The sequence below is a fragment of the Chionomys nivalis genome, chromosome 3 (genome assembly GCF_950005125.1).
Source record: "Chionomys nivalis chromosome 3, mChiNiv1.1, whole genome shotgun sequence".
NCBI lineage: Eukaryota > Metazoa > Chordata > Mammalia > Rodentia > Cricetidae > Chionomys > Chionomys nivalis.
Window position 1 is genome coordinate 50783307 of NC_080088.1, and position 13431 is coordinate 50796737.

The window sequence follows — 13431 nt, forward strand, 5'->3', positions numbered from 1 at the left end:
CATGCTCCTTCTACTTGTTAGCTTTCAAGATCTACTATTTCTGCTACTCGACCAACAGTTTTCGTTTGCTTTTATTTTATTCCAACATTAGTTGTATTGAATATTATAATTTTTGATAAGTTGGCTTGTTTAATCACGTGAGTCAAAACTACAACCAAAGTTTCTATAACCTACCATTTTCAAAGACAAAATGAACTTGTTGGAGAAACAGTTGAAATATAGAAAAATAACTTAGAAAGTGATGATTCTGCCATTTAAAGAGGTTTTTGTGTCAATGATATAGAAGACCAATCAAGAGAGAAGAAAAGGTAGTTTGCCTTTCTCAGGAAAGGTACACATCTTTGTATTGATTTATGTTAAGTATCTATCAGTGAATCATCTTTCCATTTGGATCTTTACATTCTGCAAAGCATCATACTAACACTGGGACACTGATGATGTCATTCTAGCCAGACTCAGTGACTAGGAAGTGGGAAGACTCTGATTTTCTAGCACAAGAGCCATGCCAGAGGATAGAAACTAAATCTGAAACAGAATAAACCACCATCTACATGGTAGTTTTAGGTCTGCAATGATTCTTGCCAGCAGCATTCCCTTTCCTAGTTATCCCTTATATATCAGCCAACAATTATAACTTTAGACTTTTGCTGATTTTCTAGATCATTTTGGAGTACCAATAAGTACTTGAATTACTCAGTTTTCTTCCACAGCTCTTAAACATGTTTCATTCTTCATTACTGGGTATTTTGAATGAATACTTGATTAGCCTACATGTTTCACAATACTTTTAGTTCTATATCATGTTTTATAAAGTACTGTATCCCTAGGACCAAGCACAATCCTTGGATAGATGCTTAAGATAAATCAAATAAATGATTGATGCTACAAAAGCTACGAATATCTATAGAGGAAGTGAACAAAGAATTTGCATTGGTTTCTCTATAATTTCACCTTCCTAAAATACGTAATACCTAGCATTCTCAACACTCAGTACTTGGACCTTTCAACTTGCTTGTTTTCATTTGTTTGCTTTAAGTTCTTAGGAGAGAGTATCACTCTATGGCCTAGGCTGACCTTGAACTCATTATCCTACTGCTTTTGTCTTCTTATTGCAGGGATTGGACATATGCGAACTCCCTTCCAATTCTGTTTCAGGTCACTTATACTTAAAAAACTCAGTGGTGAGAATGTCAGTAAGTACAATTATCAATTATCATGAACTAGGCACTGTTATTCACCACATAAAATTTTTATGATATAGATATTAATCTTTGTTACATTTTAGATATCTGAAAAATCAGGCTTAGCAAAACTAAGTTTCTTAGGGTAAGTGGTAGGAAAAATGTATTTGAATCCAGGTTGTCATATTCTAAGCCCATATTACTAACATTGATGATGGGCTGCTTCACACTGCCAAGGCCTGTTAGGTTCTACATTAAGTATTACCAAGCAAATGGAATTATTAACTACCAGGAATTAGAAAGAAGAAAAGAAAACTCTGAGACTATAGATTTTATGAACAATGGTATCCAGTGCAAATGTGATTCCTACTTTACAATAATGAAAGGCAACCAGTGAAGATACACCTAAAGAAAATGCTTACCTCTTCTGAGCGCATCGAAGTAAACCACGTCCAAAATAAGCTAAAGTCATAAAGTTTTCACAAATTTCATTTTCTTGGATCACCATCTTCATCACTAGAAACTTATTTTCAGCTTCTATGAAGTCCTGTAGTGACACAATAGATTTGGTTGGCTGTGTATAAAATGCCTTTTTCCTTTACATTAGATATTCATTCCGCAACTAGAAAACTTAGAACACATTTAAGAATTCAGACTGGAGAGATGGCTAAGAGGTTAAGAAAAGAATAATGATGCAATCATCTGATTATGTATGTGCTAATATCCATAATTTTAACATATCTCAAATTGATTATAAAGCTGAGGTACTAAACATTTAACATAGTTAACAAACAGAAAAACATAACTATATTTTTAACCATTTCAAAGGGAAATTGTGACAATTTTTGGATATAAAATGGTACAAAATTGTCTGCCAAATAAAAGCAGGTATAACCACTATCAGAATGTAATAAATGCTTTTTTTAAAAAAAAAATTCTCATCAGAGAATAATATGTTGAGCTTTTCAAAATGGAAGTGGGTGACTCCTGACCACAGGTATAGTTTCTTCTAAGGAGAAAAACACAATATAGACTTGCAGCTAAAGATTAGAATTAGTTCTAACAATAGATGCCTCAGTTGCATGTGTGTGTGATAAAATTTAGTAAAGAGCAAGGACTGGTAAAAAGCAAAGACAAAGGCTATCAAGGCTGCAAAAAATAAGACAAACAATTAAAAGAAAAGGAAGATTTCTAGTTAATGTCCAGATCTCTATTCATTTGGTTTCACTTTAATTTGACAAAATAAAAAATTGAGGTAAAACTCTTAATTCATCAGAGTAAGATTAAGAAAAAGAGACTAAGCTGCATTTGAAACAGACTAATATATATTACTAAGTATAAAAATAAGAATCACTTAACAAAAATAGCCTCAAGATAGATATTTGAAATATAAACTAATATTAAGTTCCCCTTTATTTCAAATCACAACATAACTCTTCAACATTATTATTATTTATTTAATATAAATATAAGACAGAAAACTTACAGAATGCCTCCAATTTCAAATGTTCTTTGTTTTGGATCAGCACTTTCAACTGCTACAATTAAGCTAAAGAGTATAAAAAGATTTATAAGATAAGTAATACATGTTACATACCTCTTTCTTTCCTCTTTCAGTGAGTGCTACTCCATACAAAAATAGTAATGTCAAGTAATAATCAATATTAATTTGGTGTACCTACAAAAATATGTTAATTGGTTATTTACATCTTGTTACTTTTCAGTTTGACAGAGATACTTAGAAGTCCTTGACCTATTTAATAACTACTAAAAATAGTGCAAATTTTCATTTTATTACCCATTATTTGCTAATAACTATAGAAATGCATATTATTTTCATTTGGCAAAATTATCCACAAAAAAAAAACTTGATTAAAGATAAAAGCAAATTCAATTAAAATTTATTACATTTAGCCTTTCAAAAAATGTTTTATTTTTTTTTTAATAATGCTACATTCTAGTTATTAAAAAACCCCTACAAGACACTACAGGCAAACAAATAAAAAACACAGTGCCAGGAATGAGTTATCTTTTTCCATGTTGTTGGCGAATGAGTTCCTATAGATCCCTATGAATTATAGGCATTGCCACTGCTATTGGTTATTCTCCAGAACGTTATGGTATTGTTGAAGACACAATATGCAACAGATGTTAAGTAGCAGAGCATGGAGATATCAAGCTGTACTGACCTAGAAACTTCTTTCATAGTTGTGGGAGGTGTTGTACACACTACTGGAGGAGAAAGTAATTATTAATGTTTCCTAGTGTGAATTCTATGAACTACTATAATGCCTGGCATGGCAAGACATACCTACTAGTGCAATGGTGTCATGGGCATCATGTAAGTAATCAACAACTTTCCTACTGGATTTAAGTTCTGCTGCATAAGATAAAATCCATCTCTGGCACCACAGGCTAGATAGACTTGTGACTAGATAGGTCTCAGGCCCTACTACTGTTCCACTCCTAAATGGACAGTATTAAAATAACTCCTAATGAACTATTACTATAACCATAATTTAATGCATCTCTCAAACTTCATCAAAGAAAACTTGTATCTGCAGTAGATGGTGATTAGCACAAAGATCTACAATGGGACAAAGTGCAAAGAAGAAGAGACTGTGGGATGCTCAGCACTAAAGGGGGCATCTATATTAAATCCCCTTCTCCTAAGATTCCAGGATCATTGTGAGCAGAGCAGAAAGACTCTAGAGACAGAGGTAGTAGATGAATAAAAGGAAGTAGTGCTCTACAGAGACAATAGGGCACCATAACAGCAGAAGAGGCTAATAAGTCAGGAAAAGGAGAGATGAGGGTTTTTTCTTTCTTCACACTGACAAATGTCCACATATTTATTTATACAACAATATTTGAATACATATGCATTGTATAATGACTACAACAAGACCATTTATACATGAATGGCTTTATATATTTACCACTTTGTGGTAAAAATTTATAATCTCAATATTCTTAAAAATTCAGTATGTTGCTATTAACTATAATCATAAGAAGATATAACAGCTCTCTTAAAGCATTTTCCCTCACAACTAAATGAATTTTATATAATTTGACCAACATCTTTCAATTCCTCCCCTGTACCCTACCTTGATGACCATCACCCTATTCTCTGTTCAACATTTTTGGACTCCTTATGTAGCTACATTTCTGTGTCTGAATCATTTTCTGAAGTTCATGACTGTTTATAAACTGGAATGCCCAGTTCCACCATTCAAGTGTTTTTTAATCTAAGAAAATACAAATAGGCACATGCTGCTGTTCTCTCATTTCGGACATTCGATACAAAATACTCACAGTACAATTAGAAGCTTGAATGTTTCTAAGTGCTGTTTCCAGTTGTGTTATTAAAAACTGTAATGTTAAAGCAGGAACAGTTTCTTCCCCAGTCTGGCTATTAGCTGAAACTTCCCTCTGTGAAGAATAAGTGAGGTGAAAATGTCTTTAAGCTAGGATTTCTAAACATATTATACAAAAAGAAAAGTGTATAATCCTTCCTTGTTAGAGACAAGTATTTTTTAAATTACCTTAGCAATATACACTATTTACATATTTATTATGCTAATGTTAACCAGTCTGATTAATCTCCTCAGTAGGTATTTCCTTAAAAATTCCAAACGAATAAATAAATAAAATTTTTTCGCTTTGTCTTATTAAGTGAGAAGTTGGCAACATGGTTTATTACTTTAGAGAAAAGTCCAATCCCACTTTCTTCTAACCACTTCCATTTTCTAGCACAGGTAAACATTTCTTTGCCTGAGATACTAGGAGAGTTTTCAGCAGCCTTACATCCAGAGAAAACAGAGTGAGCGCATGGCTAGGCAAGAAAGGAGGCTAAGGTTAGCACCCTACTCTCAGGAGGTTCAGCTTCTGATGTGGACAGAATGCTGACAGCCTCTGCTCTCTGTCTCTATTTTCTACATGCTCAACTGATAATTATAAAATCAAAATACAGCCATGCATGGCCCTCCATGCCTTTAATCACAATACTCAGAAGGCCGAGTTAGGTAAATCTCTGTGAGTTGGAGATGTGTCTCGTCTACATACAGAGTACCTCAACAGTTGGGGCTAAGTAGTAAGATCTTGTGTAAAAAACACAAATACCAAAAAAGAATAACGTATGTATTTTTTTTAACTATGGCAAATTTCACTGCATCCTACAAAAACAAATATTCTGCCAATATTTAATTCTTTGTGTAAAAATTAACATCAACCTTATTAGTATACAAATTTGCTATTGTCTTTAATAAATGTCAAATTACGCCTACACAGAATAAATTTCCTATGTTTTATTGGTAGTAACTGTTTGATGTGTATATTATATACTGGGGTGATGTAAAAAATTCTCAGATGAAAAATGATCAAAGAAGAAAGATTTTTTAATGCCCCAATCTACTAAACATTCTGTATGGAATTAATTTTATCAACAAATACAAATATTTAGATATTGTATTTTTTTTTAAAAAAAAAACTTGTCAATATTTTTCAAATTAAGAAAACAAAAAACAAAGTAGTCACTGGCCAGAAGTGTCACATTTATATTACTGTTGAATCATAATCAACACTAAGCTTTATTGTTTACGACAAAAACCTATGTTCCCTACGATGACTTTTAAATCTTTTGGTAATAAGTCCATAGTCAAAGTTGACAGCAAACCTTTGATATGCATCAGATGGAGATTTTAAGACTCTGATTACACCATCTAGCTTTAAAAGTCATACATCGATGTGCATCTGCACTTCGGAGAAATAATGATGTTACCTGCAGAGTCTGGAAGGAGAAATCTTCTTGTATGAACTTTTCAACATTAGGGACCACACCTTTGGGTAGAGCACTGATTGCATTTAATAGCTTCTTTATTTCTAATAATGGGTTAACAGGGTCAAGATCTGTAGGTATATCCTTTTTCTCTTTGTCCTACAAGACATTTAATTTATTAAAATACACATAATACAGTTTCATTTATTTTAGTGACAGGGGGCTGGAGAGATGGCTCAGTGGTTAAGAGCATTGCCTGCTCTTCCAAAGGTCCTGAGTTCAATTCCCAGCAACCACATGGTGGCTCACAACCATCTATAATGTGGTCTGGTGCCCTCTTCTGGCCTGCAGGCATACACACAGACAGAATATTGTATACATAATAAATAAATAAATATTTATTTTAGTGACAAAAATCACCAAAGCATTAAAAAAGGGGGCAAAGTTCTTTCACATATAGAGGTGAAGTGTCAGAACCATAAAATGTAAGAATAAGACCATTTCTGCTTCCCCAAAACTTATATTATACAGATTATTCTAAGTAGGAAAACTATTGTTTTTTAAATGATATGATGATCTTTCAGCTTCTTTCTAGACCATGGATTAAATGGCTTAAGTTTCAAAACTATATTAAAAACAAAGAGAAAGACTTTTTTCAACTTAGTCAGAACTGATCAATTAATAATAATTTTATTCACAGACTTAATATAGTCATCATTAATAGTTAACTAATAAGTAAACAGCCAAACCCTGATAGATATTTACTAACAATAGTTGTAAAGAACCAGTGAAGAACAGAGACAGACAAAGAGACAGATCTAACAGATGGCAGTTCTTCTTCACAAGGGAAACTTCGAGAATATGGTGTCATGGTTAGTTTCTAAAAATCAGAACAAAAAGCTTATTACAGACCTAGAAAGAGCTTACTTACTAAAAATGCCCAAGTGTGAGATACTTAATTCTTGGATTCTTAGCAAAACAATAATTAGACAGAAAAGCAATTAAGAATTAATAAAGCCCACTGTGACCCTGTCTATACTCTCTCTTGTAGGGCTGAGTCTCATAATTATTATCCCATCCTTAGCCATTATGAAGAACTGATACATCTTATATTTTACAGTACTTCATGAATGACAATTATATCCAATGTCTTTTAAAAATAAGGTTAGAAACTGCCAAATATCTGTTACAGAATCTTTTACTTGAAATTTTCAAAAAGTTTTTTTTAAAAAGCCCACAAAAGAGCTTTAAAAATCTTACAAAGAAAAAAAAAATCTTACAAAGAATAATTATCACCTGTGGTACAATTATGTCAAATTAAAGATCAATTCTATCAGCAGAAGTTACTAAGGAGGCCGGGCGGTGGCGCACGCCTTTAATCCCAGCACTTGGGAGGCAGAGGCAGGCGGATCTCTGTGAGTTCGAGACCAGCCTGGTCTACAAGAGCTAGTTCCAGGACAGGCTCCAAAACCACAGAGAAACCCTGTCTCGAAAAAAATCAAAAAAAAAAAAGAAAGAAAGAAAAAAAAAAGTTACTAAGGAATCTGATACGGTTAACACATTTATACATAGACACGATTATGACATGAATAAATACTTAAGAAAATGTCATGGATACTGTAAATTTATGTTATGTTAATTTTAACATTTTAAATTTTGTTGTCAAAATATTTTATGCTTGATTATTTTAAGAAAGTTTATTTAACATATAATCCAAATTGAGGTTGTAATGTATGGTGTTTTGAATGAGAATGGTTCCCAAGGTTCATGCTTTTGAATATTCCAGTTTGTGAAACTGTTTAGGAAAAATTAAGAGGTGTAGTCTTGTTGGAAGTGATGTGCCACTCTCTGCTCCCTGGTTCTGACACAAAATGTAAACTCTCTAATTCTGCCAGCCTGCCATTCTTCCTGCCATCATGGTCATGGACTCACCTAGGAAACTCTGGCCCTCATTAAATGCTTTCTTTTTTAAGTTGCCTAGATTACAATGTCTTATCACAAAATTAAGAAAGACACAGTGTCTAACTTTTCTTAATTTTATAGTCCTAATTTTTATTTAGAAATGCTTTTTCTGGATCTAATAACCCTAGTTCCTGCCTTTACTCAACTGTATAACCTGTGTATACTGGAACATATTATAACTATTCTGAAATATTTTCTAGTGATAAACTCATGCTATAATGGGTATTTTCCTAATATGTTACTATAAAACCCTCCAAAGAAATGCTAGAAGTAAAACCAAAAAGATTAAATAAATAAATAAATAAATAAATAAATAAATAAATAAACTTTTTTAAAAAAGCACGCTTTCCCTTTATGTATGTATGGGCACTGTGTGTGTCTGATGTACACAAAGGAAAGAATTGAGCATGAGATCTTCTAGAACTGAAGTTACAGAGAGTTGTGAATTTCCACATGGGTCCTGAAACTGGATCTACACCCTTGCAAGAACATCAAGTGTTCATAACCATTAGGCCATCTCTCCAGTCTTTCATGTCAATAAAAGTTTTAAATTAATATATAATTCAGGCTCATTATCTTCCACTTACAAGTTCTAACATTAAAGATAATAAAATGAAGAGAATTAGTTTCAGAAATAAGCCAATAAAACTTTTTGATAAAATTCTGGATGTGTCTTTTCCTTCACACACACACACACACACAGACACACACACACACACACACACAGACACACACACACAGCTTGATTTTGTTTGAATTCTTCTTCTCATAGATAAATGAGGTTAGGAGGTTATATATAGTCCTTGCCTAGTATAGTTTCATCCATAGTATTACGAAGAAAAAAACAAATGAAACATGATTGTTCAGATGTTTCTGGATAAGTTCAATTTTCAATGGATTTAAACTCCTCATGAGGATTAGAATATCCTTCACATACAGCAGGAATCATCCAAGAATGACTTAAGAATGAACAATTGACTTTTTCAGAAAATGACTTACTAAAAATTTTATAACTAGACTTTTCATTGTATCTTCACGTACAAATCAATCAACTCATTAATAATTTATTAGGTGTTAATTAAAAGTAATTTTCTCTTACCAGTTGACTGACTGGTTTCTCTACATTATTTTCAGTTTCTTCCTTGGTTTGCTCCTCCACATCAGGATTTTCACTTTAAATTAAAAAAAAAAAAAAGTGAGTTAAGAACATCTCTCAAAGATCATAAATTATAGCAGTCCGGACAAAACATTATCAACGATACATCATTAGGACAATCCCTCGACTCCCAAAGTCAGCAGGAAGCAGTCATGAGAGACTGGGCTACGCCCCTATTCCCTACCCGTTAAGACCCGTCCACCCACCTCGATTTTTTTTTTAATAAAACCAAAAGGGTGAAATGCTGTTCTTTTGGAGACAAGGCCACGCATGCGCAGAAAATACAGCCTCAGTGGACTACGAACCCCAGCGGTACAATGGAAAACCACGCATGCGCAGGACATTTTCTCCCAGAATGCCCAGAGCCCTTTAAAAACGGGCGTTCCAACCCGCCCTTCCCTTTCTCCCCTTCCGTCTCTTCACTCCCGCTCATTGTCTGTTACCCTCCCCCATTAAAGCTCACCCACGTGGGACCCCACGTGTCTCGTCTCTCCTTCCCGCACCCCCCGCATAAAAAATAATAACAGTATTAGTTGCTATATTTTCTCCAGCTTCCAGAGTAAAATTAAGTACATAATCCCAATTAGTTCTCATCTCCTCCTTTACACAACACAAAAACCCCTATCCAGAAAAGTACAAATCTTCCAGGAAAAGTACTTAGCATGTAAGTTCTTAAGTGCATTCACTTTTCTGGTTTTGTATGTGTTTGTGGTACTAGGATTGAACTCGTAATTGAGAATCAGCTGGGCAAATGTTCCACTACTGAACCACATCATCATCTTTCAGGGCCAAGCTAAATAAATTTCTCAGTCTTACTTCAAACTTGACAACCTATTACCTTAGATTCCTATTAGCTACAATTAGACACATATACAACCAACTTAGGTTCTTAAGTACATTTTTTGCTCTTTCCAATTCAAATGATCATCTATTCTATCCTGCTTCTACAGTCATCAAATGTTTCTCATCTTCTAATAATCAGTTCTATGTCTATTTGGTAAAAACTCAATGGCCAATTATTATTTTTTCCCATAAACCCACAATATCTGTGATATTATACTCATATACTTTGCCTAGGGATATACATTTTATATATGTTCTGACTACATCAGAAGCTCTACTTACAAAGTTCTTTTCTTAGGTCTTGATCTTCAAGTACCAAGGAATCAATAAAACATAAAACAAAACCCACTAAAATCAAAGACAATTTATACTTAGTCAATTGAAGTGCCTGTTAAAACATTATTTTTGTTAAAACAAACAACAAAAAATTGCCCCAAGTGAGGGACTGGAGAGATGGACTGGTGGTTAAAAAATGATTAACATGAATTGGTTGCTCATCTAAAGGACCGAATTTTGATCCCCAACACCCACATTGTGGCTCATATCCACTGGGCTCCAGTCCCAGTGGATCGGAAGCCCTCCTCTGGTTTCTTCTCATACTGCACATGAGCACACATACACAGAGCCATACAAATACATGTAAGCAAAACACCTAAAAAAATTTTTTTAAGTGATGACTATGTACCTTGAAAAGAAATGCCCCCAAGTATGGAACACCGTTTGATATTTTGTTCTTTAAAAGTGGATTTCACTCAAGTCTATAATTCACGCCAATCAAAAGTGTTAAATTGCCTTGAAGCTTAGTGACATTTAATTCAGAATAGCTTCTGAAGTTTATGGAGAAAAGTCTTATGTTGTAATACCTTTGGAATACAATAGCTGTAGTTGGTTGTGTTAACCCATTCCTTACCTCACAAAAAATTCTTCTGTTAGAGAATCCATGTTACAAAATGATCCTTTACAAAACTTATTCCAATGCTTGCAAGCAGACTTTTACTACGGCCATTTGACTCTGTAAGAAAAATATTTTTAAAAGGAGGACACAAAATGTTTCTTTCTCCTCTGTACAGACAAATACATGGTTATTTTTTAAATTTCTTGATGTTGCCATAAAAGAATAATAGCTTCAGCATTCAAATATAGTTGCCATCTAGAATTTACAGTTTTCTGGGCACAGGAATATTTTATCAGTCTACAATCATATTGCAATAGTTTCTTTCTTGTAGCACTAAATGCTGTGTCAAAATCACCTTTCACAGTATTTTAGTCTCTGATATTATACAATAGGTGGCTCACTGTGTTTTGTTTGCTGTTCTGTGGGTTGTGCTTAGAACCTTGTGTGCACTGGACAAGCACTAAGCCAGCTAGATCCCTGACCCTATTTGATATTTGTTTTACTTCTATTGGTTCTTTGAGAATTTTTTATAGCACGCTTTGATCATATTCATGTGCAAAATATTCCCAGATCACTCTTATTTTTCTACACATTCAACTTTGAGTGTTTTTTGCAAAATCTCATTAAGACCAGTTTGTATTGCTCAAATAATCATGGATGTGGCACAAGGTCATTCTAAACTGCCCAAGCTAGCTTCAATTCCCCACATAGTATAAGCAGTACTTGAATTATAATGCTCCTTTTTATTAGAGTTTTCTTTCCATTTGATTAGGGTTTTCTTAACCATTTTCTTACAACATAGAACTAGATTTTCCATTTTTCCATCATAAGTTATTCCACAAACTCTACTGATTTCTAACCCTTTTATTATATTAATAGTATTTCCTTACAATAAGTTCAAAGTAGAATTGCTGCATAAAAAGATATATTATTTGGTTCACTTATGCATACTGTCAAATGATTCCTATTAGAAGCACGTCAGTTCCTGCTCAATTATAATACTAACAGTAGTGAACATTCTTTCTTTTCAGTACAAAAATGCTACTATCCTCCCCATAAAATATGACGTGAGATATAATAAGCTCTTGCATATTCGCCAGCTCAAATATCCAAAAAATTTTATACATACACTTTTCTTCTCCCCTTAGCCCCCCTTTTAAAACATAGGGTCTCACTGTGTAGTCCTATAACTTACCATGTAGACCAGGTTGGCCCTGAACTCAGAGATACTCCTGCCTCTGTCTCTAGAGTGCTGGAATTAAGGACATGGGCCATCACCACCCAGCTAAGATTGGTGAAAATAGCTTTTAAAGGCCTTTAAGCATATGCAAGTTTCACATTAATCAAGAAAATATATGCCACAAGATTCATCTATTAAGAAACAGATGGTATTTAAAAAACATTGTCTTTATGATAAAGAGAACTTAAGGATCAAACCCTTGTCTTAAGGTATGAGGATCTACCTACTAATGAACTTAAAATAGGAGGTGGTAAACCACCCTGGTACAAGGGCCATAAGTTCTACAGAGATCATTGCAAAGTAGAAATGTCCTATGAAAGTATGACACTCCCAATAGTCTATACTGACTGTGACTGCAAACCATATAGATTAGAACTGTAAAAGTAACTTAACAATCTGACACCACTCAGCACACAAATGCAAAGACGCATGCAGATGAGGGGAGAACGTTCTGTGAATTTCCTCATTAGAAGCAGAGAGCTTTTTTAACACCTCTCATTTCTTGCCATGTATCAGCTTTAGTATTTACTATGTAGAATTCTCTGTGGTAAATTATTTTATCTTATAGTTTTACTTAGTAAGTAAAATCATAATCAGTCACACTAAATGTGTATTACTAACAAAATACATAAGCAACAGCTAATAATGACAACAGAGAGAGGATGAGTAATTTTCCATACTGACCAGATCTACATCATATCTTAAATAAAAATACAGCTTTGGGAATTTTGTGATTCTGTGAATTATTTTTCTTTTTGGTCCTATAAACGAAAAAAGAACCATCAATAAAGCATTATTTCACAACTATAACACAGATACATGTTTGCCTTTTCTGGATATCCCAGATTTATTAAAGTTCGGACATGGAGACCTTGTTCTCAGGAAGGTCTCCTTTAACTAAACTAAAATTTCCTGTGAAGATCATATGAAAGAATTACATAAGGATGAATATCTGGATACAAGGTAAAAGGCAGAAGTACTCTCTAAGCTGTACTGTATTAAAATGAAAAGGGGTAAAAAGTTAATAAATCAAAAGACATTTATATACTGAATTGATATTTAAGACAGGTCAGTAGCTTTTCTGCCTGTTTAAAATATAACACGAGACAAATCTGTATGAGGAAATGTCCAAGAACGCAGATTATCAATATTATTATTCCCTAGTAGCAGAGCAAGTAGTGTGGCTAGTAGCAGAAACCACATTTTACAGCCTCAGCTGGGAAGGCCTAAGTGCCTAGCAACCAAAAGAAAGCAAAGTGTTACCAGTGTCCAACTACAATAAGCCAGGGGTGTTTAACTTTTTAGAAATGGTCAGAAAAAACCTTTAAAGGCAGGATTAAGATAGGAGAAAAGGTGAATCTAGTTTCCCCCAATGCA

The 13431-nt window shown here is 33.7% G+C and overlaps 1 protein-coding gene across 5 annotated transcripts in view; it reads right to left on the reverse strand.

The window, feature by feature from the left end:
• Nucleotides 1-13431, reverse strand: part of Dzip3 (DAZ interacting zinc finger protein 3) — a 74398-nt gene that overhangs the window by 50804 nt on the left and 10163 nt on the right. For 4 of the 5 annotated variants that reach the window (XM_057764172.1, XM_057764173.1, XM_057764174.1 and 1 more), the window contains 6 exons: nt 10830-10931; nt 9020-9092; nt 5962-6117; nt 4497-4613; nt 2779-2859; nt 1604-1728 (listed from right to left, as the gene is read on the reverse strand). In XM_057764172.1, the coding sequence (XP_057620155.1) occupies nt 1604-1728; nt 2779-2859; nt 4497-4613; nt 5962-6117; nt 9020-9092; nt 10830-10861 (584 nt within the window). In that variant the 5' untranslated portion in view covers nt 10862-10931. The remainder of the gene's footprint in view (nt 1-1603; nt 1729-2778; nt 2860-4496; nt 4614-5961; nt 6118-9019; nt 9093-10829; nt 10932-13431) is intronic. The other variant, XM_057764175.1, reaches the window with a different exon arrangement.